Source organism: Myxocyprinus asiaticus, chromosome 25 (genome assembly GCF_019703515.2).
Source record: "Myxocyprinus asiaticus isolate MX2 ecotype Aquarium Trade chromosome 25, UBuf_Myxa_2, whole genome shotgun sequence".
Lineage (NCBI taxonomy): Eukaryota > Metazoa > Chordata > Actinopteri > Cypriniformes > Catostomidae > Myxocyprinus > Myxocyprinus asiaticus.
In genome coordinates this window covers 23,632,790-23,644,806 of record NC_059368.1, presented here as the reverse complement: position 1 = coordinate 23,644,806, position 12,017 = coordinate 23,632,790, and the positions used below count along the sequence as shown (strand labels likewise).

The window sequence follows — 12,017 nt, the reverse complement described above, 5'->3', positions numbered from 1 at the left end:
GAGGATTCAGTTTTGTGAGCCGTCTAGTGCCCCCTGCTGTAAAGAAAGCTTTGTGTCTCACAAAATAGGTTATTTCTGACAACATTTGGATCAATATCAAAATATGTTGACAAACATGTCCCTTGACTTTTTTGGTCATGAAAATAGCAAATTTTTTTTTTTTTTATTATTATAACCTAACCTTTAACCTAATGTTTTCTTTAGTTCAGGCTCTAGTAAGAGTAGGGTAGTCATTATACTGATAAATAAACATTTACAATTAAAATGTCTTAAACAGATTAAAGATAAATTAGGAAGAGTCATTGTTGTTTTAGGAGAAATTCAGAGGCAAAGTCTGATTTTGGCTAATATTTACACACCTAACGCTGATGAACAGGGTTTTTTTAATAGATCTTGAAGGGATGTTGCAGGCCGCGGGCACCCATCATGATATAATATTGGGAGGAGACTTTAATCTTTTGATGGACTCAGTCTTTGATTATAGTGAAGCAAAAGTGTGTAAGCCCACTAGAGCAACATTGACACTTCACAGGTTGTGTACAAATCTTGGTCTTGCAGATATCTGGCGACTTTTGAACCCATCTGGTAGGGACTATACATTTTTTTCATCAGTCCGTAAGATTTATTCTAGAATAGATTTTTTTTAAATATCTAAGTCCCTCATTTCATCTGTTGTGGATTGCTCAATTGTAAACATCTTAGTCTCAGATCACACCCTGGTGAGTTTAGAGATGTTGTCACATACAGAGAAAAACAAATCATATAGCTGGCGCTTTAATGTATCCCTTTTGCAAAATACTGATTTCCAACAAATGATAAAGACTGAAATCAATGTTTATATGGAGACCAACTGGTCCTCAGTATCCTCTGTGGGCGTGGCCTGGGAGGCACTTAAGGCGGTTCTTAGGGGTCGGATCATACAGTATGCCTCATTCACCCAAAAATCCAAAGCACGTGAACTTGTGGAGTTGGAAGAGAATATTAAAAGTGCCGAGGCAGAGCTGAAGCGCCAAATGTCGTCCGATGGCCTCAGAGAATTGACCCATTTGAAATACAGATATAATACTATTTTGTCACGGAAAGTGGAGTCTTGGTTGTTCAGGGCAAGACAGTCATACTTTGAGTCAGGGGATAAAGCAGGGAAGCTTTTGGCAAGATATATAAAGCAGAGAGAGTCTCTTTCTATCATTCCCTCAGTGAAATCTGGTGGTGGTGAAATATTTACCTCAGCCATTGATATTAATAATGCTTTCAAAGAGTTCTATCTTGATCTCTATAGTTCCACGTCTTCGTCTTCTGATGAAGATTTTAGAAATTTTGTGGAACCATTAGAACTCCCTAAATTGACAACTGAGCAAAAAAATTCTCTTGATTCTGAGATAACCTTGGAGGAGCTTGGCGAGGTAATTAAGGCCTTGCCTACAGGCAAGGCTCTGGGGCCAGATGGTTTTGCTGCTGAATTTTTTAGATCTTATGCTACAGAACTGGCTCCACTTTTGTTAGACGTTTATAAGGAATCTTTAAAGAATGGAAAGCTTCCGCCAACCATGATGCAAGCCCGGATCAGTCTGATTCTTAAAAAGGACAAAGATCCAAGCGAGTGTAAGAGTTACCGTCCAATTTCCCTGATCCAGCTAGATGTAAAAATTTTGTCAACAATTTTGGCTAACCGATTATGACATCTCTTATAGATCAGGTGGGGTTTATTCGGGCCGTAGCTCTTCTGATAACATTAGGCGTTTCATCAATATCATGTGGTCAGTAGTGAATGATCAGTCTCTGGTCGCTGCCATCTCACTTGACCCGAAAAGGCGTTTGATATGGTAGAATGGGATTATCTTTTTAAGATTTTGGTAATGTATGGGTGTACATTTATTGGTTGGATTAAGTTACTTTATAGACACCCTGTAGCAGCGGTACAAACAAATTGATTAATTTCAGATTATTCTACTCTGGATAGGGGCACCCAGCAGGGTTGCCCTCTTTCCACATTATTGTTCTGTCTTGCCCTGGAACCATTAGCAGCCGCGATAAGAAAGGAGGATGATTTTCCAGGGGTGCTGGCGGGAGGTGTGGTGCATAAGCTTCTGCTTTATGCAGATGATATTTTATTATTTGTCTCTGACCCTGCTAGATCTATGCCTTACCTCCACAGAATTATTAACTCTTTTTCCAAGCTCTCAGGATACAAACTTAATTGGTCTGAATCCGAAGCTTTGGCTTTGACAGCGTACTGTCCAGTAACGGCTTTCCAGCCGGGCGCCTTCCAAACAGGGCATTAAGTATCTGGGGATTTTATTCCCAGCAAATTTGTCTGATTTAGTTAGAGTTAATTTTGACCCTTTAATAAAAAAGTTTTCGAGCGATGTGGGCAGGTGGGCTTCATTACATTTATCAATGATTGGGATGGTTAATGTTATTAAAATGAATTGTATTCCAAATGTAACTACCTGCTACAATCTCTCCCTGTAGATGTCCCCCTCTCTTATTTCAAGCAATTTGATAGCATAGCGAAGTCCTTCCTTTGGAATGGTAAGCGTCCCAAATTGCATTTCAATAAGTTACATAGGCCGATTGACAAAGGTGGGCTAGGCCTACCCAAGATTTTGTTTTATTACTATGCGTTCAGTCTCAGACATTTGGATCATTGGTCTCTTCCACCTGAGAGAGCCCCTCCCTGGTTTGGTATTGAACAGGAATTTCTTGCCCCTATTTCGCCATTGCAAAGCCTCTCTATTAAACTAACCAGAGAAGTTAAGTCACACCCCGTTATTTCGCATGTACACTCGGTATGGACAAAAGTGTCCAGAATGTTTAAATCTGACATTTATTTAAGTGTTGCCTCGAGCATATGGCAGAACCCAAGATTGTGTATCAGTAAGTCCCCTTTCTGCTGGTCGGAGTGGATTGGGAGGGGGGTTACTACACTCGGTGATCTATGTGAGAGTGGAGTATTGAGATCGTTTGAAAATCTGGTTCAACATTTTGGGATCCCCAGATCTCGGTTTTATAGGTATTTACAACTGCGCCACCTTCTTTGTACTGTCTTTGGGGGTAGCACACACCCCCCTAAAGCAGCAGATACTCTAGGAGAGATGATTACTGCTTTTGGAAAAGGTCATGAGGCATCAGTGTATTACTCCCTGTTAATTCAGAGTTTGGGGGAATGGAGCTTTAACCTCTCTTAAGAGATTATGGGAGAAAGACTTCAACTTGGTATTGGAAGAGGGAGTGTGGGCTAGGATTCTTAAAAATGTTAAGTCTGCATCTAGAGATGCAAAGGTGCATCTTATGCAATTCAAAATTTTAGATTTTATAGGCTTGGTCTTAAAGACACACCCACCTGCTGGCGATGCCAGTCGGAGGATGGAGGCATGGCCCATGTTTTTTGGTGGTGTGTTGAGATCCAGAAATTCTGGTTAAAGGTTCAGAATTTTGTGTCTGACATGGTAGGCACTCGGATTTCGTTTTGCCCCAGAATTTGTGTTCTGGGCGTTGGGCGGTCATTGATGTAGGGGATAGTCATATAGAGAATTGGGTTCTGACCTGTGTGATGATCGTCGGGCAGGTTATTTTGAGGGGTTGGAGGTCAGCTGGTGTGCCCCCATTTCCGGAGTGTTGCACGGAGGTGGAGATGGTGGCGGCTTATGAGGAGGTGTCATCGGGAAGACGGGGTGTCTTGGATTTGTTTATCCGGAAATGGGGCAGGTATTTGGAGTTTTTGGAGTGCTCTCGGGTGGGGTGTGGAGAGAGTATTGTAATATAGTTAGTATGATTATTGTGTGTGTGTGTGTGTGTGTGTGTGTGTATATATATATGTATGTGTGTGTGTGTGTGTTTTTTTTAATATATATATATATATGTCCAATCAACTGAATTTACCACAGGTGGACTCCAATCAAGTTGCAGAAACGTCTCAAGGATGATCAGTGGAAACAGGATGCATCTGAGCTCAATTTTGAGTGTCATGGCAAAGGCTGTGAATACTTATGTTCATGTGATTTTTTTTCGTTTTTTATTTTTAATAAAATTTGCAAAGATTTCAAACAAACTTCTTTCATGCTGTCATTATGGGGTATTGTTTGTAGAATTTTGAGGAAAATAATGAATTTAATCCATTTTGGAATAAGGCTGTAACATAACAAAATGTGGAAAAAGTGAAGTGCTGTGAATGCTTTCCGGATGCACTGTAAAGATGTGTGGTGTTTTATAAAAATAAATTAACTGAATGGTTAAAATATTTTTATTTAAAATTAACAAAAATAATTTATTTAAATGACATCTTGAGCATAGTCCTTGAAAACAAATAAAAATGTGCTTGAAAAGTCCTTGAAAGTCCTTGAATTTACTTTGAAGCATCTTTACGAACCCTGTTAAATGCATGTGATCAAGTGATTCTGCTGTTTTGGAAAATGTTTTGCAACCATTGTATCAGAAAAGATTTTAAAAATGAGAAATGAGTTTAAAGGGTCCTGAACTTTTCCTCCTCTCTTTTCTACTGTAGGAATGTTTCTGGCAGCAGTCAGCCAAAAGTTCCCCTGACTCTGTGCTCCCAGGCTGGACGTGGTGTCACCATTGTTAGCCCCTCCTCTGTTCCTCTCGGGGCCGCTGTAGGGAGTGCTGACCCCAATAAACCCCTCCCAGTCTGCCCAAATGCCACCCCATCTTGCCCACTGCCTGCTGCTCTAGTAACAGCCGCACATATACCCACTGGACAGCACCCCAACGTGCTTATGCATGCTAATTCACAGATGACCGTCAATCAGGCACGCAGTGCAGTCAGGACAGGTATATATAATATAATTTAAACCTACAAGTAAACAAAATATTTAGTTGAAGGATTTAGAAAAATTTAAAACCGAAATGTTATGATGTAAAATGGATAAGATTTATTTGAGATTCTGCTAATCAAATAAGCTAATTTGTGGCATTGATTATATAAACTCTGTACAAAAGGTCAGATATAGATTTGCTTCCTTTAAAGCACAAAAGATGCTCTTTGGAATTGTCTCAATCTGCTGGATAACTTGGATAATCAGGTTTTACACAAACTTATCCATGCCAGCTCGAGTACATGCTGTCATTACAACAAAAAGGGGGCACATACAAAAACAAATTCTGAAATGTTTTATTAATTGTTATGCCAACAATATAAAACTTCCTTAATTACAAATTACTCCACCTTTTCCCCATTAGCTGTGTGTCATAGTCAGGATCGGCCTACAGCAGCAGTGATGCCCATCCAGTCCCACAATCCTGTGGCCTACCTTTCTAACTCAGCAGTGTGTCTTCAGCCATCACCTGTCCTCGGCTCCAGCCCTGGATCCTCCTCATCCAGAGTGGGTGTGGCAATGGGCTGTGCAGCTGCCTCCTTGACCCCACCTAATGTCAGTGCTGCTTCTTTAGACAGTGATGCCATGAGACCTGTCACTGTAGTTGCTCTTCCTGTGGCCCACGGGAGCACAAAGTCTCTTGGTGCAGTCTCAAATCATGGTGTTGCTTGTAGACTGGATAAAGACTGCAAGGTGAGGCTTAAGTATTTATTGCAAGGTTCCCTCAGTTGTGGGCCTAGATATTTCAGAGAATTTAAAAAAAGGATGATTTACAGACCTGGAACAGTCATGGAGTTTATAACATCTTAAAAGTTAGCAAAAAGGGAAAATTGATTGGCTTTGCGATTTATAAACTAGTTTTGCTCTGCTCTAAAAAATTTCATCAGGTAGATATTGCTGTTTGTGTGTGCTTGTGTTAGCAGCTAATAGTTGTTTCTTGTTGGGCACAATGTGGTCTTCCTCTAGCTCAGAAAGCTGAACCACATGCAAATGTCACATTTTTTTTTTTTTTTTTTAAATCTTGAGACATTTGTACACCAATAATTAATTATTTAAAGGCATAGCTCAACCAAAAATGAAAATTCTCTAATTTACTCATGCTATCCCGCATGTGTATGACTTTCTTGTGCAGATCACAAATTAAGATTTTTAGAAAAATATCTCAGCTCTGTATGTCCATGCAATGCAAGTAAATGGTGACCAGAACTCAGAAGGTCCAAAAAGGACATAAAGGCAGCATAAAAGTAATCTCTATGTCTCCATTGATCTATCCCTTTAAATCTTTTAATTCCATGAATTGGTACTTGTGTTACAAGTGGAAATCCACCTCACAAACAAATGGGAAAGTTTACTCTGTTATTAAAAAGGTGTCAAGAGTCCCTCTTGTTCAGTTGCAGGGCTTTTTAAAGGGACCATTTTGTAAAAGACTGAATATGATTGACTAAATATGATTCTGACTAAATATAATGGTTTGTAATGTTATGCATCACTTATGTCTTTTTTTTAATGGCCCCCCCACCTGTTCACCAATTCATTAATGTGCACTTAATATGCATTTTGTAATTATGAATTCACTTCGTTTCTACTCATTTGCTGAGCTGGATGGCTAAGCCTGCTGATATAGAGCTTAAATCATAGAGAGCACAATCCTGAATGTTGTTCACTTTGGCACAGGGTTCTGAGAGATTTCTTGGTACTCTGTACTTCCGTACTTCGGTACTGATATGTTTTTCTTTCTGTGTCAGATATCTAGGGGAATTGAAGGTGTTCGATCCATGTCGATCCTATCCATTTAGTTTAGTTTTTGTAACCAGATCTTTCTCCATCTGGAAATATTAGATTTTTAGTGATATTTAAAGTCAGTCAACAGTGTTCAGATTAACTTCTCTGTCAGCCAAGACGCAAGTGCAGGGGAAGAATAAGTGATAAGAAATTAGCAGAGTTCATTTTAGCTTTGTAGCTCATTGTAGCTGCGGCTGAGTTTGTCTAGCCAGAAAAGGAAATTAACTGAGCTTTTAAGAAACTCTTTGATCCTTAAAAGATCCTAAAGGGTAGGATGAACGATAAGTATTTATATAAAAAAAACTTATAATAAAATTGTCATGACATAACATGTCATTTCATTTGTCAGTGGCACTCTTTTTGATAGCTGATAATCTTCAAAGATCATGTGATGTTGTAGGGTTATTATTACCCATACTGTATGTTGGAGTCAAAATAGTGCATTCAGACGCTTCATTTATTTACAATGAAATATGTCTTTTCAGAGGGAAAAGAAAAGCCTGTTGAAACTGCTGTCTAATAAAAAGAAGCTCCGCCCATCTCCCCCATCCTCTCCAACATTGGAGGCGGAGCAAACTGTTGCTTTTGACATGCCACAGGGGGCTTTTGGAACTGAAATGGCCCTGCCCAACTCGGCAGTCGTTGTGGTGGGAAACAATGGCCATGCAGGAGCCTGTCCGATGGACTCTGAACTCTCTGCGTCCTCATTGTCATCATCAAACACAGAGCCAGCATCACATAGGAGCAACTCCCAGGACAACACTGCTCCAATAGCCCCACCTCCACGGCAGCCATGCTCCTCCCTCCTCTCCATGCAGCATGACGGGCGGCCAATCGTGTGTGAAAGGTACAGTAATGCCTGCCAAAGGCTGACTGACTTGTAGGATTTGTTCATACTCCATATCCGATTTGTTTTTTTTTAATTTGATTTATAGGACAGACTGTCCACACTTGTCATGTTGCAAGTGATGAAATCACATTTGTAGACAGTGTAGTAAATATCCATTGTATTCAGTGTATCTACATCGGTTGCAACAGTAATAATGTCAGCGAAACGGAGAAAGAACATAAGCAATAGAGGCATTCTTCTCATTCATTCACATATATATATTGATTCACAATTCTCTGGAAATTAGTGTACTTGCACTCCATACAATATTGTACACATTGTATAATGTTAAATACAGCACACATTGTGGCCCGAATGATAGAAAGAAAAAATACTTGAAATCCAGTCTGACAGTTCAGACTCAATAAGTCCAATAAATTAAATTTTATTTGTATTTTAAACCACATATTATTGTAAACATCGGATTTTTTGCTGTTAAATGCACGTGATTAAATGCGCAGACTGCAAATAATACAACGGAGTTGGATATGCCATATTTGTCTGCCTGTCTGAACAAATCTCTAGAGTATTCATTTATTGTTTAATTAGCATTCACTTTTACGGCTTTGTTATTTGCTTTGTGTCTCCAGGTACCGCGTAGTTGTGTCCTACCCTCCCCAAAGCGAAGCAGAGCTGGAACTTAAAGAGGGAGACATTGTATTTGTGCACAGAAAGCGAGAGGATGGCTGGTTTAAAGGAACACTACAGAGGAACGGACGAACAGGCCTTTTCCCTGGCAGCTTTGTTGATAGTATCTAACTCACTTTGTGTCTAAAAACCTAACTCTTAGATATTAAAATTCTCCATCACAGAAAACGGCAACACTGAATTTCAGCCTTGTCAAATGCTCCGTATTATGTGCCGCGGTAAACAAGATCAGTGGAAGTGTACTGCTTGTGTCATTTGACCAAACACGTGATCCAGCTGCTGGAAGTTGCAAATTTTAAGGGTCATCAGTTGCATGGAGTTGACCAATAACTTTTTATTGGTTTTCAATTACAAAAAAGGAAAACACAAAAAACAAAAATGAAACAAGCCACAACGAAGACAAACAGTAACACACAAAAAAAGAAGAAAAAAAGAGTAGACCAGTCTATGAATATACCTTAACCACTTAGACAGGTCCTGAAACAAAAACATTTCCTGAAACACATGGATTCAAAGGAGTTTGTTTTAGCCGTTCGCACTAGGTGACCTTGTTCTAGCACAGTAGATTTATGTCTTGATAGGATTTGTTAATTTATGCATCTGTAACATTTCAAAGACTTTTAATGTGTGCCTTGTACTGTCTCACTTTACTGTATATAAGCAAAAAAAAAAAAAAAAAGCTGATCTGAGTCATGATGAGAACAATATGAATTTTCTACATCTGGAAAAAAAAACTAATTTAACTTATTTTCGTTTAGAAGGAATTGCGCTTTGGAGGGAAGGTTTGTTATGTGAGCTGATTGGTCAAATGCATATAGAACATTTTGAACATGAAATCAGTGGAGTGAACCAAGATGGTTGGCTTATTGCCAGCCAATTACCAATTACTTCATAAAATGCTGTTCATTGTCTGAATCATTGGCTGGCTGAGAATATTGAAGGATTTTATGGCCTTTTTAAGGGGTTTATGGCTTTACATCACTAGGTGTAAAAAGAAAGATGATATGGGATTTGAAAATGATTTCTGTAGTCGCAGTGCGTTATACTGGGTGAGGGAATAAAAGATGGCATATTATGTTATTTTTTAAAAAGAACAAGATTACACTCTTCAGACATTTTAAATCAAATACTACTAATAATCTTCTTTGTGAAAACATCTTGGTTCCAAGTGATCTTTTTTTTTCTTTTTTTTGTGTGTGTGTGTGTGTGGGTGGGTGGGGGGTAATAGAGAAGACCTGTGTAACAAGCTAAACATCAGAAACAGTCACCCATACTAAAAGCACAAAGACCCCTGTACATTACAGTGATGATGTTGTTATGCCTTTGTGCACACGTATTTGACTATTTTGTGTAAATTTGTTCCCCCTCTGGTATTTACAGCTGCTTTATAGTTTCCTTCAGAATGCTGTATCATCCCTTACATAGAGACAAGTGACCTGTCGGCCCCTCATGTTTTAGCTACTTAAATTCTTCATAGGGATGATGTTTCTAAAGGTTATTCACACAAAAATAGCTGTTAGCCTTAATTTCATGAAAACAATTATAACAATGTTTTACCCCATCTTCCACACAATAATGGTGGCATATAGAAATGACTTTATAAACATTGGCTGTTCTGGTGATGTCTGCTGTACTTTAGTATTGTATGTTATATCATGTTTTATATACTTGAAAATGATGATGTTTGTGTATTCCTATGCTTCATATAGTAGAAATGTTTTATTATTATATTATTATTTTGAAAGCACAAATTTGATGTTTGATGGTTGTTGTTTTATTTTTTAGAATTGATAGATTTATATTTCCCATATATGCCCTGTTGCAAATTTCAGTTCTTTTCTGAAATTCAATTCACTTTACTTTTCATTGATCTTGATGCCTTTGCAACTAACACAATGGCCTTCATTGGTTGTATTAATTAAATTTACCAAACCACTTGTTAAGATTTTGTTTTTGATATTTGGTTTCCATCTCCAATCGTGGACAACCTTGTAACACAACTGATGCTCCAGCTCTAAATGATTTAATCCTTCAGTAGATTGAATCACACTAAACAACGAGCATTTCACTGCTTGAATCAAGCATGTTTAGAGTTTGAACATGTTAAAATGATTAATCTCAGTCAAGATCTCGCATGCGAGATGGAATTAGTTGAGAAGTTGCATATAGTAATAGAGCAGAACAAAATATGATCACTGTTCATTTCATTTAAACTCATTAAACGGCTTGCTAGTTGTGAGGGAAATAAAATAATAACTTTTATGAAAGACTTTTTGGGATACCTGTTTGTGTTTTTTTCAAATATGTTTGAGATCTACAACCCCACTTCTGAAAAAGTTGGGACAGTATGGAAAATGCTAATAAAATCTAGAGGTAGACCGATATATCAGTCTTACCAATTAATCTGTGCCGATAGTTGCTTTTTGGAACTATTGTTATTGGCAAAAATCTATGCCGATAGTTACCGATAGTTTTTTTTTTTTTTTTAAATCATTTCATCATTTCAAAATAAGAATCCCCAGTATGTTTCGGGCTTGTATGTACTTAAAAGTCCTGTGTTATGCACCCAATCATACATTTTTCTGGTTGTTTTGGGGATTTTGTTTGAACAATAAACTGCATCTGCCCATCATAGTATGGAAAGAATAAGAATTTTTTTTTTTTTTACATTCTTTAAATCTATTTTAAAAACTATCGGCCGATTAATGGGTTATCGACCTTTCCCACCACCTTAGTTATCAGTAGTGGCAAAATCCACTATCGGTCGACCTCTAATAAAAACACAGGTAGTGATTTGTAAATTTGATTAACTTGTGCTATATTGAAAGCACTACAACACTACATTTTTATATGTTTTACCTTATGAAATTTATGTTTTGGTTTTTTGAAAATATTCTAATTTCAATTCACATTTAAGACCATTACATCCGAGGGATAAAATCAGCAACATGCTCCAAAAAAGTTGCAAAAGTCAAGTTTACCATTGTGTAACATCAACATTTCTTTTAATAACACTTTGAAACCATTGGACCCCCTCTAAATTGTATAGGCTTAGTCTTAAAGACACACCCACCTGCTGGAGATTCCAATCAGAGTATGGAGATTTAACCCATGTCTTTTGGGGGGTGTGTTGAAATTCAAAAGTTTTGGTTAAAGGTGCAGAGTCTGGTATGCGAGGTGTTAGGTATTCAGGTATTATTTTGCACCAGACTCTGTATCTTGGGTGATGGGGCGGTCATTGACATTGTAAGTAGGCCCATAAAGAATTGGGTCTTAACCAGTGTCATGATCACCAGGCAGATCATTTTGAGGGGCTGGAGGTTGGCTGGAGCACCCTCTTTTCAGGAGTGGTGCTCGGAGATGGGAAGGGAGGCGGCCTTTGAGGAAGTTACATTCAGAAGAACGGGGAGGTATAAAGTGTTCATGGAGAAATGGAGCGGGTATTTGTCATTTGTGGATGTGTGATTGTTGTTGTTGTTTTGTTTTTTATGTATTTTTTTTATGTGTATGCATGTGTGTCTATGTCATTTAAGACCACTGTTATGTTGCTGGGGTTAGGGTGGAATTGGAAGGGGGAGGAGTAATTGTTGGGGTTAAGTTTGATTCTATGTATATATGTTTTGTTCTATGAGGTACATTTATGTGAATCAATAAAAATTGTTAATCAGTAATAACACTTTGAAACCTTTGGACACTGACGACACAAGTTTAAGTTTAACAAGCAGAATTGTCCCCCCACTCATCCATTATACAGGTCTTCAGCTGTGCAGTTGTACGGGGCCTTTGTTGCTGTATTTTGTGCTTCATAATGTACCACACTTTCTCAATTGGAGATGGTCAGGACTGCAGGGAGGCCAGTCTAGCAC

General features: G+C 38.3%; 1 protein-coding gene across 1 annotated transcript in view; it reads left to right on the top strand.

The window, feature by feature from the left end:
• LOC127416427 (E3 ubiquitin-protein ligase SH3RF1-like) overlaps positions 1-11,724 on the top strand; it is a 123,553-nt gene extending 111,829 nt beyond the window's left edge. Inside the window, exons 9-12 of the mRNA XM_051655789.1 lie at positions 4,505-4,788; positions 5,197-5,525; positions 7,100-7,461; positions 8,094-11,724. Coding sequence (XP_051511749.1) covers positions 4,505-4,788; positions 5,197-5,525; positions 7,100-7,461; positions 8,094-8,262 — 1,144 coding nt within the window. The 3' untranslated portion in view covers positions 8,263-11,724. The remainder of the gene's footprint in view (positions 1-4,504; positions 4,789-5,196; positions 5,526-7,099; positions 7,462-8,093) is intronic.
• The last annotated feature ends 293 nt before the right edge of the window (positions 11,725-12,017 follow it).